Genomic DNA, 15,500 nt, shown 5'->3' with positions numbered 1-15,500 from the left:
ATAAAAGACTTATTTGATAGTATCATGCAAGCAAGAGACATTCTTTCCTTTTGGAAGAAACAAAGATAGTTTTAAAATCTAAAGAGAGATGGTATTCAATCAGCTGCTCAGGCAGGTAAACATTAAAAAAATCACTCTGCCTTCAATATATTCTGTAAAGGAATGCCTCTCTGAAAACTACCAAACACATGTAAGTCTGGCAGGGTAAGGGTAGAGGGCTCACCACCTTTTGACATGCAGAGATGAAATCTTCTGTAGAAATCTGCCAAAATCATAAGGAGTAAAAGTTGCTCTTCTCCAGTATCTTCCATTAACTGAAACCCTTTCTTTTAAATGCTTTCTTTTGATTGCTTTCTCTTTTCAATCAGGTGAAGTATTGGGATGAAAGAGAAAAGAATTCAGTTTTTCAAATATGGGCAACTTTTACAAGGACCCTGATAGACATACACAAATTAAATGTTTAAAGGAGAGACTGGAGAAAACTGGTGCAATAGTGAACAATATGGAAAGGACACTATTCATTCTGAACTGAGAAGGTTTAGAGACAGTAGATGGTTTCAGCCAGGATCCCATGCATATTTCATGCACAACACTCTAGGGAGGCTGCTGAGAAAGAAGTTATTATTTTCCCTTCTAGGATATGCCTGCACACTCACTTTCGTGACTAAGCACATTGCTTTAGATCCACTGTTCACGTGACGAATGCTCCTTGCAAAGGTGCTCTCCTTGTACAGAAGGAAAAGAACAAAACCCCCATTGTTGTTACTGTCTGATACCTGGCTCTGTGTGGAAAGGATTTTTATATTCACCATAGAAAATCTCATAGCCTTAAATGCAGGATGCCCTTTTGATGGAAAAACAATCCCAACAGGACTGGTCGAACTGGTAGGTTCTTGGAAATATGGATGCCATTTCATAGAAGGTAAAAACAGCACATGACAAAACTCATGTTTTTCAAAATTGCAAAAATGTAAGGTTGGAAAGAGGTTGTAAACTGTAACACAGAACATACATGCAGAAATTTACAAAAGTATGGGTACAATGTCTGTAAAATGGCTATATTCCTACTAAAATGTTGCTTCTATACAAAGAAAATACATATGCTTTTAGAAAAGCAGAAAAGGAACTTCTTTAATTTGTAATTATTAACACTGTTCTCAAAATCTTCTTCTGTCTGGAATAAAGTACCTTATGTCCAAAGGTATCTTCTTTTTTGAAAAAAAAATGAGGCAGTAACAACAAACCAGTCTGAAACAGGAAATATTTTTAAACATCTCCCATTCATTTCTAGACCTAATTTACTTGTCTTTACACTAAAGAATCAGGATAGAACAAGTTCCCAGAACTCCTGATGAGCTGCAAGTAAAGGGAGTATATTGACAGAGATTGTAAAACCTGCTCCACAGCATTATGTATGCGGAAGAATTTAGAAAGGCAATGACAAATAACCCCAGGGCCATTTTTCTAAACTTGGAGAACCAGATGCAAAATGGAAACTGGACCTGAATACATACTTTATAAGGCTGAAAGTTATTTGAAGGTATTTTAATTAAAAAAAAAAATCTGAGCATATATCTTACTTCAGTGCAAATCAGGTGGTACGTGAGACCCACTAACTGTAATAAGAATATCAAAAGCACGTAGAGTGTAGACATGGCACACCTCCATCACCTGATGAGCACCAGACCCTGCATCTGTTTATGTGTTGTATTTACTTTTAGAAATTAGTCTCAACATGTGTAACAGCTAGTTTTCAGAAAGTTCATAGCTGATAAAAGACACTGAAACCAGTTTTAAGTGGTATTGCCTTTAAATAAATAAATTTCCTTTTGGTTTTTAGTACTAATAAACATACATACTTCTGGTCACATATCAAATTGTAAAAGTATGTCTTTTCTAAGAAGAATGTATTATTGATGTATAATTTAGGTCTGATTCTAAGAGTTATGGGCAGCAAAACAATCTTGCACTTCAATCCCCTTGGGTCACTGAACTTGGCTTTTCTGTGACAATGATGATTTTCTCTAACTCGGATGTCTTAAAAGGATGAATCCTTTGATATCAATATATGTAATCTAACAGTTTCTTCATAGACAATAAAAGACAGTAAAATTAAGCACCACATGGAGAATAGTTTAACTCTTATCTATTCAGAACTCTGAATTCTAAGAAGGTACATTAAAAAGAGAAGAATAGGTACAATACCTAAAAATCCAGGACAAAAAGGTCCTGTTCTTGTTCTGTTTAAAACATAAATCAAAATACTCGAATCAAGTGTTTCATGTACTGAAGGCTGAATCTACTATATCAAAAGTGTATCACTAATGATACATTTTGGTGGGTATTTAAACATAAACCTTCTTTGTGTATCTAATATGAGCTCTGGGGAATTCTGTGATACAAATCTTCCGAAACCAAAAGACCTAGAAGTCTAAATTGTTTGTGTCAGTTGCACTTGCAAGTGCCAATACAGAGAAGTTACTCACTAATATGCATGAATACTATTTTCCTCAGTTCATCCTGTGGCAAACAGCATATTTTCCAGACCAACAAAATTAATTCCCATTGAAAAGCCACTGAAAAGATTTAATTATTTATCTCAATAGATGCGAAGTCTGGCATGATGGGCACCAGTAAAGTTCTGAACAGAAAAGTCCCTTGTCGGGCTGGAGGTTTTCAGGGGCTGATCAGGGGAGGAAAGGACAATCACATAGTCAAACACAGAAACATTGTAGTGGGACTCTCTGAGGCAAAGATGCTGCATTCATCTGTAGGTTTTTGGAAGTAGAAATTAATTTGCTACACGTCATGTCATTTTTATTATTTCTGCTCAGTCTTTGAACTGGCACAAAGCAAGTATGTAAGTTTATGGTACAGGAGTTGGAAATGAGACCCAACAATCTGATTCCCAAACTATCTATATGAGCAGCTTCAGAGAGATGCTATACCACAGGGAAAAGCATTCATCTCTCCAGCAAGCAATGACGTGACATTTTCATGTGACATATAATGGGTTTAGTGAAATGTACAGTTATTGAACACACTTCAGAACTGTTTGACACTTGGTTATGTGGGACTAGTCCATGCTGGGGAACTTCCTCCTTGTATTAGTCTTTGGGTATTGTACAAATTGGCGCAGCCAAGTGATCTCCATTAATGTATAAAGAGAGTTCTTGCTGCAAAGATGCAAATAATAAAATAGCAACTCAATTAAAATAATAAAATGTCCAGATTACTCACTCAATTAAAATAATAAGATGTCCAAATTATTCTTACAAATAAACCTCAAAATTATTTTGAAAATAGAAGTATTTTGGGGTGCTTACACTAACTTATAGGTAAAGATATGCATATATTAATGTTTCAAACTCCAGTGCCTGAACTAGCCCACAATCACTATAAGAAGCAAAGGCACTTGGAACCCAAACACTTACTGATAAGTGATTTAGAAACCTCTTCTACACATGCATCTGTGTAACTAATAGAATCACAATATGCAATTTAACCATGGAGGGGGGGTCACAATCATTGTACTTGCAGAGACACTGATGTGACAATAGCTCCAAGTAAGTGACCGATGATGCCAAATTGGCCTAAGTCTATAAAATCATAATAATTAGATATAATATTTTTTAAAAAGTTATTTCTTTAATATAGGTTATTTTAAGGAATTTTAACTTAGAATGTGATTGATCTGTTTGGTTTCATTGTTAGTGTAATTGGAGTTGCAAAAGTTTGATAATGGTACATTTCTGGGAAGAACCTTTTGTCTATTATTTTAACTATAAACTAACGTACGTGTGATTTTCAGAAACTTTAGTTAGCAGAAAACTTTAGTTAACTGTGTATTTCAAATAGCAAGAAAGATGAATGTCTACTTTAAGTTCAAAATGTAACTATGTTAAGAGACAAAAAGGATGAGGTGCTTAAGGGAAAAAAGAGCAGTCAGCAACAGCAATCTGGAAAGAGAAACATTGGAAGAGTTGTGAAGGAAGATGAAGTGAAAAAAGAAAACAAACATAAATTAAGAATGACAGAAATATATGAAGTAGTGGACTGCCAACTCAGCAGGATTTAAATCAGACCAGGTAGTCAAAAGGTCAGGCAGGAGACCACGGCTTTTGTTAGATGCCCTCCAGAAGCCGAAGGAGCTTGGAGACAATTCTGTTAGTGTACTGCAGGAAAAGCATTGATCTACCAAGGGGACTTAATTTCATCCTTCAGTATCTGAAAGGAGCCTACAAGAAAGATTGAGAATGACTATTTACAAGGGCATATAGTGACAGGACAAGGGGGAATGGCTTCAAGCTGAAAGACAGTAGGTTTAGATAAGATATAAGCAAGAAATTCTTTACTGTGGGGGTGGTGAGGCACTGGAACAGATTGCTCAGAAAAGCTGTGGATGTCTCATCCATGGAAATGGTCATGGCCAGGTTGGATGGGGCTTTGAGCAACCTGGTTTAGTGGAGAATGTTCACAGCAGGAGGGGTAGAACTACATGATCTTTAATGTACCTTCCAACCCAAACCATTCTACAATTCTACCCAAGGAAATACACAGAAGCTAGGAAAACAAATCCAAGAGAGACACATGGAGCAAGAGCTCTTGATGTGGAGATAGGTGAGCTCTTGCCTATTCTTCCTTGCAAGGCCAATGTATGGAGCTATTATCCAAGCCACTTATTGTGTGCTATGTGGTGTTGATGAATACTGTAATGATGGTGGAAAGAGGAAGCATACAGAGGAGGGCAACCACTTATAGCTGGGCCTATATGGCATAATAGGCTGCCCTTCACCAGTTATCAGCAGAACCTGCACTGGGGATGATGTCAAGTGCCCCAAGCTCGACAGGAGTGAGTATTCTCCTGTATTCAGCACTGGTGATGCTATACTTCGAGTCCTGTGTCCAAGTTCTGGGTCCTTCAATTCAGGACAGACATTGAGATGCTGGAGCAAGTTCAGAGATGGGCATTAGGAGCAGCTGAGGGAGCTGGGGGCATTTAGCCTGCAGAAGGCTCAGGGGAGACCTTATCACTCTCTTCAACTCCCTGAAAGAAGGGTGTAGGCAGGTGTGGGTCGTCTCTTCTCCCAGGCAACCAGCAATAGGACAAGAGGACATTGTTCCAAGCTGCACCAGCAAAGGTTCAGGATAGACATTAGAAGGAATTTCTTTACAGACAGGGTGACCAGAAATTGGAATGGGCTGCCCGTGGAGGTGGTGGCATCACTGTCCCTGGATGTATGTAAGGAAAACCTGGACGATGCACTGAGTGCTATGGTCTAGCTGACGTGGTGGTGTTCAGTCACAGGTTGCATCCGATGACCTCGAGTCTTTTCCAAGCTAATTGTTTCTGTGATTCTGTGAAGGCAGGCTCGGGAAGCCGTTCTGCACTGCCTCAGCCTCTCACACGACGTACTAAGCCAGGACGGCCGGGACGGCCGCGCAGCTGAGCATCCCCAAATTTATTGGGAACCTTCCCCGGGGGCCTGTGCAGTCCCGGCCGGGCCAGAGAGCGAGACGCCCCCCACCGGGGTCCGAGCGCCCGCGCTCTGCGGGGCCCTGGCCTGCGGGGCCTCCCCCGCGCCGCCACACCCACAGGGGGCGCTGCGGCGCACGGCCGGGCCACGGAGCGAAGCCGGGGTGCGCGGACTACTACTACTGCCCCGCCGCCCCCCCCGCCCCTAGGGCGCCGCAGATGGCGCCGGCACCGGGGGGCGGGGCGGGGCGGGGAGCACCGCTGAGCCTTCTCCCCGCTAGCCCCGCCCCTGGGCCCGGCGCTTCCGCCGCCGCCGCCGCCGCCGGCGCGGAGGGGGCGGGCTGCCCGCGGCGCTGGGCGCTCCCCACGCCTCCCTTTCCGGGCGGCGGCGTGCGCAGGCGCGGGGGAGGCGCGCAGGCGCGCGGCCGCGTGGGCGGGCGGCGGGGGGAAGGTGCGAGCAGCCGCCCGCGCGCGGCCGCCGGCGGCGCGTGTGTCTCGTGTGTGCCCCCACCGCCGCCTCCCCCCGGCCCCGCCGCCGCATGCGGATGATCCGCGGCGTTAAAAGATGGAGGGGTTGACGCTGAGCGAGGCGGAGCAGCGCTACTACTGCGACCTCTTCTCCTACTGCGACACCGAGAGCACCAAGAAGGTGGCGTCCCACGGGCGCGTCCTGGAGCTCTTCCGCGCCGCGCAGCTCCCCAGCGACGTGGTCATGCAGGTACGGCCGCCGCCGCGGGGCCCCCGGGGGTCGGCGGGCCTGGCCACCGCCCCGCCGTGCCGAGATGGCCCCGGCCCGGCCTTGCCCTTCCCCTCCGCCCGGCCCGCGCCCCCTGCCCGCCCCGCAGCCCTTGGGCGGGGGTCGTCCCGCCGGCGGGGACTCGGGGATTACAGAATCTTTGGGGTTGGAAGGGACCTGTGGAGATCTTCTCGTCCAACCCCCTGCCGAGGCAGGGTCCCCTAGAGCAGGTGACACAGGAACGCGTCCAGGTGGGCTTTGAGCGTCTCCAGAGAGAGACTCCGCGACCTCCCTGGGCAGCCTGTTCAGTGCTCTGCCGTCCTCGGTGTCAGGGGGCTCTGCCTCGTGTTGAAACTTACTGTGATTTAGTTTATGGCCATTGCTCCTCATCCTGTCGCTGGGCACCACTGGAAAGAGCCTGGCACCATCCCCTTTGAGATATTTACGTGCATTAATGAGATCCTCTCTCAGTCTTGTCTAGACTAAACAGGCCCAGCTCCGTCAGTCTGTCCTGATAAGAGAGCTCCAGACCTTGATCACCTTTGTGTCCCTCCGCTGGACTCTCTCTGTTAGCTCCTTGTCATTCTTGTACCGAGGAGCCCAGGACTGGACACAGTAGGATGGAGCTGTTGTCTGACTGGCCACCTGAGCCCCTCCGGTGCAGGGGAAAGGCAGGGGACACAACGAGTTGTGCACCGTGCACCCTGTGCCAGCCTCCCCTCCCCTTATGTACCTCCGACTGCAGGGCTGGGAAGAGGCTGGTGGTGTCTCTGCTGGCAGCCTCCAGCAACTGGTAGGAAGATATTCTGTGCCGACAGAGGCCATCCACAGTGTGAGAACTGTAGAGTGTAAAACTGAGGATGAGTGAGATTGTCCCCATGATCTGCTGATGAAGAGCAGCATAGAAGGAAATCTGGTTTTGTGTCCTTGGGAGCTACTGACACTGGTCCACTTCACCTCAGCCGTGCAGTCTTTTTTGGACATCACTTGCTGGCAGGTATTAACTTACCTGTAGTCAGCCTAATGTTTCTAATAACAACAAATGTGGTCTTAAGACTGACATGGGCCCATACTTGCTGTATGTATGTGCATAGTTTTAGCACTTCCTTGGCCAGGTTATGTCTAAGATGTGTAGCAGTACTGCAGAGCTACCTGCATAGGAAAGGGAAAGTCTGCTTTTGTGTGCGTAGGTGATTATTTGAGGAATGTATTCCCAGTGAACCATTCTTATGAACAGCTATTTGTCATAATTTGCTGCTTCTGCAGTTCCCTCTGTCGTTGTTCAGTGCTTTAAAGTTTACATAGTCTTTTAAACTGCTGTGGGTAAACCTGTATTTAGAAAGCCATGCCCGCCTTTTATGCCGTTTCATCCTCAGCCTAGTGAGATAAGCAGCCCTTTTAACAAAGTATTAAACTTACTATTGCTAGAAACATAAATTGCAGGATACTGGAATTCAGTGCCAGGAGAACACTCACTGACTAGGGCTACTTTGGTGTGTTTTAGGCCTCCCAGCTTGGTTAGCTGAAATGAGTTTAAGAAACAATGAGGTGGAAGAGGGCTGAATAAGAAATGGTTCTTCCTGGTAAAACCAGTAATCTCTTATTTGACAACTTGCTATACTGGACTTAATGGTAGGAGAGTCTGCATGCTCAGTATTATGAGTAAGGTTTCTCAAGGGCCACCCATGGCTGCTTTTTGTGTGTAGCCAGCCAGTTTCAGAAAAATCATCCCAGGGAAAGTGAATGTTTACATCTTTGCCTTATTTAGAAGTTTATTTTACATAAAATTTGTCTGAATCAGTGTATAGTAAGCTAGTGCTAGAGATTTTATTTTATGCAGGAATTTAGTGCAAGAACTTGGAAAGACCTGGAATTCTGAAAACAAGTGTCCACAGGTTATATCCTTATCTTTTGCAGAGGAGGTCAGATATTTTCCTGCAAAGTAGACTGCATCTGAAGAAGAGAGACTACTCCGGCGTCATTCCATGGGTCCTAAATAAATTAACTGAAGCAGACCTGGCTTATCACTCTAGTGATCTCAAGTAGAACCTTGCAGTTAAAATGGCAAACAAGATATTGGATTGCCTGAGGAATGAGACTGTAAATAGTACAAAGAAAGTTGAAATGCCATTAGCAGTTTGACCCATTATGAGTGTCTTGTGCAGTCACAGTTGGTCACCTGTAAAGTACCTCGTACTTTGAAAATAATTTAGTTGTGTAGTTATTTTGCATTCTTCTTAAGGTATGGCTCTACACCATGTTAACACAGGCATGAATATATTGTATTGGGGTTCTTCAAAGGGAAGTTGCATTTGATGCTTTGAAAGCTGAGACTATGTAACTTAAACCTCAAGATGAAGTAGCTTAAGAAATAAATCCTGTGAAGGAGGTGGAATTTTCTTTTGACCATATGGGTGCTGTGTTTTTACCTGTTCATTTGAAGCACCAGCTGCTTGTGGGGAAATGAACTTGATTCAGTTACCCAATCCTTACATAATCCTGGAATGCAAGTGTAGTACTGGTCACATGAATGCTAAGTGCTTTTGTAGGTGTGCAAAACATAGCGTAAAAATGGTTGCTCTTCAAGCTCACGGGGACCAAGTAGTCCTGAGGAACTACTTCGTAGTTTTTCCTTTTCAGTACTACAGGTTGGTAGGTACCTTTGAATAGTTCAGAACTGATTCTATTGGAAATGAAAATGTCTGACAGTTGCATTTTTAGACTCATAACTTGTTTTGCTTGCAAATCTGTTGAAAGAGCTATGTCCTTGTAAGAGATTTGTCTTACAGGGTCAAAAGTTAATATGTGTATCTCATTGTTCCTAATCAATTTCATTTCTCCCTCTGAGGGACACTGTCAGCTCCCTGTTTAGCGGGGATAAATCAACATATAGAAGAGTGAAACAGTTACGGTTGTTGTATACCAAGCTAGGGTGTCCTGGAAAAGAAAAGCTCAATGTCTGTTTTGTACACATCTACAAAAGGAGAGCTTTATTATCAGAATAAAATACCACACCAAAGAAGCATATGTCAGAACACCAGTCTCTATTAACCCACATTTCTTCTTCTTTATGCATATCCCTGAAATGAGCATTAAGGTAGAAGACGTGCATAAAAGAGAGAATAATAGTACGTGTGTTGGGGTAAGAAGTCCAGCTACTTCACAACAGTTATGAGTCTTCATATCACTCTCAGGGTGTGGTTTCACATTGCAGTTGACAAAAATCTAATGGTGAGTTGGCACTGAAGAAGGTGCTCCTGTCTTCCCTCAGCCTTGTGTTCCTTCTTGCAAAGACACTCGTGCCTGTCCCAATGCTGTTGTGGGTAGAAAATTAATTACAGCTTTTTGTTGGTTATAACTCTGTATCAGGTGACAGTGGGGTTGAATGAATGTCAGTGCTAGCACAAGAAAGGAGGCAGGAAGACTCTTTGACAGAGGGGAAGTAGAGAACTTTCTTTGTTCTAGAGCACTTGGATATTTTAGTTGTGACCTGGCATGGGGTTTGTTGGCTTAAACCACTGGAAGATGGAGCTGGCTCTGGCTCTCCTTTGAACAGACAATGAGCTGGTCCAGGGAGCTTGTTCAGCCAAAAGTTAGAAGATTTTGTTAAATGTAGTTTTCACTTGCCTCATCTTGTGTCTCAGTTGCATGTACATTGGTGTTTGTATGTGCAAGCAGCATGCCACAACATGAGTGATCCTGAGGAGCTGTCATCCACCATATTTATGCGCTTCAGGAGCTTCCTTTTGCTAGAGTTCCAGCCTGGTCCTGTGCATTGGATGTTAGCTAGTTTTCATTATGTGCCTCGATACAAAAGAAACGTAGTTGCCTGTTCTGGAGTGGCTGCACGGAGGAGCATGCTCAGGGAAATTGGCTTCAAAGGCATATTTCATATCTGACCTAAAACACTCATATATGTATGCTAATAAAGTCAGTTTTTGGTGTCTCTGCAGTGGTGGGGAAATTGCTTGTAAAAGCAGCAGTTAGTCAAAAAAAGGTATTGTGAAACTCATTACTTGTGTATGGAATGAATATAGTAGCTGTTCCATTTGATTTGTAGTATTCTTATTTAGGTGAGTTAATCATAGAATGTTTTCTGAATTTGTACTCTTGACTATGAATCACAGAAACTTCACCAGACAAGAAGCAAGTCAGTGCATATGATACTCATCTGAAATTAATGAGTCAGAGCATCTTGCTTTAAAATACAACATTACTATATAACTACAAATGTGTAATATTGGCATGTATCTTCTCTAAAATGAATGAACTGTAATCTTCAGTGCTGGCATTGTACAGCAATGTTACCTAGCTTCTAATTTAGTGTTAGAGACTCTTTGACAGATGAATCACACAATTATGCCCAGTTACTTCAATTACAGTAAGCTTCCATTAGTCCAGTAAAAACCTAGTGTAAAGCTATTTTTGGCTCTTGTTAGCCACTTTCAAGCTTTTTGTTTATTTTTTTTAAGGAGTCATTACAGACAGATTAGTTTTGCTTCTTGTTTTATTGCTAGAAAAGAATTATACTCTGGTTGTCTACCTCAACTCTCTGTCAGAGTTTGCTGCCCTCTCATCAGAAATTTTAAGAAAGTGCGTACCCGTGATGCAGCTGCTTCGTTGAGAAGTCCAGACTCTGAGATGCAGGCATGTTCTGTTGTTCTTGAGGTGGTAGTTTTTGGAGACAGAGGGAACAGAGGATGCAGTGGTGGTTTTCTCAAATGCCAGAGCTCATTTGCTGACAGGCAGCACAATTATAAATGGAATTACAATCCATAGGCAGAACATGACAAAATGAAATTGCAGGTTTCTTTGTTGGAAAATGGCTGTAGAGAGAAAGGGATCTAAGAAAATAACAGCTTTTTTGCAATTACCATGTTGTTGGAGTTACTGTTATAGTGAATTTTCCTACAGAAAGACTACCTGTTTGTCAAGTCAGTAGAGTCTACTAAATGCCAGCTTTGAATGGAAGCTAAGCCAGGGCTTAGGATTGCCTGTTTGGTAGAGACATGCAGAAGACTCAAACTCATTCTGGTTAATTTTCTGAATTTATTATTCTTCCTGAACTGATGGGGTAAGAAATCACAATTCCTTATACATGGCAAATTTCATGCCTTCCTTTCAGTCATAGGAATTTGGTTTATATTTAAAATAATAGCACTTCTAGATATTTAAAAAATGTATGCTGTGTAAAAAGCTTTCTTCTCTCATACTGACTATTAACTAGTCTGTAACAAGCCCAAATGGAAAAAAAAAATCACTTTATTTACTCCAACGCATACATTTTGTTTATTTTATTATTTTAAATCTTATATTAAAATGTCACTTAGAAAATATTTTAAATTAGTTTAGATTTCTTCTGAGGCAATATTCACAACAGGTCATTATCAAGGTACTCTTCCAGTGTAGATACCTCTAACTATAGCAATTTTCTTAGTAATCTGTAGTATTTTTTTAGCCTGAGCACCGTAAAATTGATGGATCTGTAGACTTATGATTATAATATTACCTAATTTACATATAATTTTACATCTTCATATATTTTCATATAGAATATGTTTGCACGCATATATTATGCTATATCAGTCCTCATTTAGTAAACAAGAGTTGTTAAAAACCTGTTGTAAGTCCTTGGATCTGCAGTTAAAAATATCTGATTTGTGAATCACCTATTTTTTCCCTTCAAATGTCACTGTAATAGCATATTCGTCTTTCAGCTAAGCAGTAGGTTAGCTTTGATTCCCTGTATTGATGAGATGCACAAGAGTGTACTTTCTGTTATTGCCAGGAATGGCTTTTAATCTGCTGCTTATCCTGTGAATTATGCTTTGAGTTTTTGCAGAATTCTGGTAAAAATGTTTATTTAAGTGATGTTACTTTCACGGAGACTATGCTGGGCTAAAAATTAATTTATTTTTACAGTTAATTAGTTGGAGTGGTCTCATCTCAGCAGCATTTAAGAAGAGAACAGTCATTGTTTTTTTAAACAAAAGGCAGGAAGTTATGGCAAAAATGTAGGACTTTAGATTAAGTATATTAGACTTATATTTGTTTTTAGTGGATTTCTTGGTGTAATTGGTTTTGAGCCTTTGAAATTGATATTCATACTGTACAGTCACTTACATAGTAAACAATTCCTTCATAAGTCCGTATGCCAACGAAGCACTCAGATAATTTCAAGTATCACAGCTCAGCTTAGTTTGAAAACAGTTTATTCTTCTCTTTTTAAAAGACACATGTCAGGAGAGGTGATTATTATCCTTTCTGACATAACTGGATATAATTCTAGAATTGGAAATATCAGGGCCTTTGGCAAATGTAGCTGTCTTAGAATCAAGTTGGCTGTACAAAATTATGGATTGTAAATTTGATCTTTTACCGGTGTAAGCGGTTCTTTTGTGTTAGAAGTTTTAAGTACTTCACTGACTGTGAAAATGGCAAACATGCCTTCATCTTAGTCTAATCTTTAGTAAATGTTACTGCAGATACTGTGAAATTACAGGACTTTGCTGGCAGTCTCTGTGACTTCTCAATTGTATTTACTAGCTCTCAAAATATTAGTCCTTGCAGACAAGTTTCCTACCTATTTGGTCATAAATATTTGCTGTTTTAGGTTAGTCCTTCTTGTAAAATTCCTAGGTGTCAGATTGGAGTTCTGCAGTTCTTTTAAATTAGTTTGAAGTCAAAAGTGAGTGTGGGAGAAATATATTGACTATCAGATTTCTCACTGGAGTTCCAGTAATGATTAATGTAAGAGTATATTTCCCTCTTAGTCTCTTTTCTTTAGCATTTCTGTTGACCATAAGGATATTCTTAAGCCAGCAATGTCATTCTTTCTAAATTAATGTACCAAGTTGGTGATCATGTTCATGACTTGCTTGTTTTTCCGTCTGGGGTTAGTGTCTGAAGAGTTAAATAATCCCTACATTTGTTATACAAAAAATACAGTATAACATGTCTGACTATGTATAGGAACTGTGTTTTGAGTGGTTGAAAGACTTGGAAAAGATGACAGTCTGACCTGAATTTCTGGAATGATTGACTTCTGACATCTAAAATGCTTCTGAAGTATAGTAACAGAGCAATGAATAGGCTCAGTTTTGAATATATCTTTCAACTTCACTAATCCCAGAGAAAGATGACCAGGACTGAGCTGTGTGAAATTTAGTATTAGGTGCTGACATACTCCTGCTACAGACTAGTAGTTGGGAATTGCTGTAGTATTTGTCACTATTGTTACAATAGTGTGAATGACTTGGTTTTTCTAATTTGAAGCATCTTTAAAAAATGTAAGACCTAATGTTAACAGTGGAGTCTCAAGCGTAGCTCTGTAATAGTGCAGTTTTTAGAACTTTAACCAAGGTTTGTTTAAACTTTGATAGACGCATCGTTAAGGCTTCTTGGCCTCAGTGGGAGAAGGAGAGCTGTGCAAAGCTAACTAATTAACAGTGCTCAGATTGATACTCAGAGAAAAAAAGACTGGTATGGGAAAGGACTGTAGAGTAATGGACACAGTATCTTCAGATAAACTTTCATGAATGTGCTCAGGAATAACAGGAACAGACCAGGACAGTCCTATTTCTCCAGGCCACAGCATGACCACTAAATCTGGGATCAGAGAATGCCTTAATCTTTGTTTTACATTAGCAAAAGAACCAGAAACTTGTGCTCATTTGGGATTTTTCTCTGTTTGTATTGTTCTGGCATAATAATGGAAGGTGATGCGTGAGGAAAATGTTAAAACTGAAGAAGAAAGAAAATAATTATTAGCAAAGAATATCAATCACTGGAACGCTTCAATTATAGAGAAGATCTGAAAATGAAAATGTCTGTATAAATGCTCCTTTCTTCAGCTTTTAGTATTACGGGAAAAGTATTCAACTTAATGCTACATGGTAGAAGTACTCACAATTAGAATATCTGTGAAGTATTTCCAATGCCTGCTGAAGCTAGATGCTTTCTTGATAATTATATGCAAGTAATTCCATTTGTTTATGCTAAGGAAGATAAATCACATTTTGAAGATTGGTACAGCTACTCACATAAACTTCAACCATAAGAACAAGCAAACAACACATAAAGTTAGGGCGAACTTGGTTAGTCTTTATAAGTATTCCGTTGGACTTTCAGTTATTGCAAGAATAAGACCAAGTGCCTCAAAAGATTGCAGATGAAGAATGTCACTCTGTGTGTGCCAGCTGGGGCTTGTTTGCCATTTCTGCTTCAGGTTTTGCTTGTCAAAAACATAAACTGCAAACCTAAAAACCAAGTTCCAGCTATCTGATGTTGACCAGTGAGAGATATATTCTGTAAGATTCATTGCAGTTTGTTCATAAAAACTTGTACTTTTTCTATTGTAAATAAGGCCTGTGGGTAAATAACTTCTGAAGCTCTGCTGAGGTGTTTGTCGGTTGTACAGTAGACAGATTCAGTTTAATAAAAGAGAAAATAACTAACACAGTAACTTTTTGTTGGCTTACTGAGTGGAGTAATCACATTGTGTGACCAGACAGATAAGCAGCAGTTGTTGCTCAGGAACGGGGAACTGCAGCTGAGAGCAGAGGAGGGAGGAGCTATTTAGGTTAAGCAGTAATGTAAAATTACATAGTAAGAGAACACAGGTATATGGAATATCTCACTTTAAACGAGCCTCTCTTTATGCATCAAAAATGAGAAATGGTTCTTATAGTTTCCCCAGGCTGTCTTATGCTCTTTCAGATTTTTTTTTACATTTCCAGTTCTTCTGGCTGCTTTATTACCATTTCTGCTTGTAAAGTGCTTGTAGGTGCTCTTGAGCACCTACTCTGCCAAAGAAAAAGCGGTAGAGAAAGTCTTAATACAAACAAAGAGCAACTCTGCCTTGAAGTCTTCCAGGTGTGATTTTTTTACTTGGGAGGATGGTAGTTGCTTTCTAAGTGAGTGTTCATCTGGCTATCTGTATTTTCCTTTGTTGGTGCTACTGAACATATCAGAAGGGTGTAGAATTCTTTATTCTGCCCTGGTTTTGAGGGTATATAACAACATTTTCTTTGAGTTGTAGTCAAGTAAGGCAGTCTATTTCTCTAGATATTTGGAAAAATGGCTTCTCTAAGTCAGGGTCTTGAGGCTGCATGTAGAGTGCATCTACCTTATCTTTGTGGATTGCTGGGTGGTGATTGCCATGTACTACCAAATCAGAAGGGAATTGCTGACCTCTAGAGAGCCATAGAGATCTACATGAGAGGCTCTGCAGGTCAGATTCATGTGTAGAGCTTGTAACAGCTTTTGCAGAAGCTCTTAGTAAGACCA

At 41.1% G+C, this 15,500-nt stretch overlaps 1 protein-coding gene across 9 annotated transcripts in view; it reads left to right on the top strand.

The window, feature by feature from the left end:
- The first annotated feature begins 5,933 nt into the window (after nucleotides 1-5,933).
- Nucleotides 5,934-15,500, top strand: part of REPS1 (RALBP1 associated Eps domain containing 1) — a 62,058-nt gene continuing 52,491 nt past the window's right edge. For 5 of the 9 annotated variants that reach the window (XM_053974704.1, XM_053974705.1, XM_053974701.1 and 2 more), the window contains exon 1: nucleotides 5,935-6,194. In XM_053974704.1, coding sequence (XP_053830679.1) covers nucleotides 6,042-6,194 — 153 coding nt within the window. In that variant the 5' untranslated portion in view covers nucleotides 5,935-6,041. Of the gene's footprint in view, nucleotides 6,195-15,500 lie in introns of all 9 variants that reach the window. The other 4 variants (XM_053974706.1, XM_053974703.1, XM_053974702.1 and 1 more) reach the window with 2 other exon arrangements.

This window comes from Vidua macroura, chromosome 3, assembly GCF_024509145.1.
Source record: "Vidua macroura isolate BioBank_ID:100142 chromosome 3, ASM2450914v1, whole genome shotgun sequence".
In the NCBI taxonomy this organism is placed as follows: Eukaryota; Metazoa; Chordata; class Aves; order Passeriformes; family Viduidae; genus Vidua; species Vidua macroura.
This window is presented reverse-complemented; position numbering and strand designations above follow the sequence as displayed.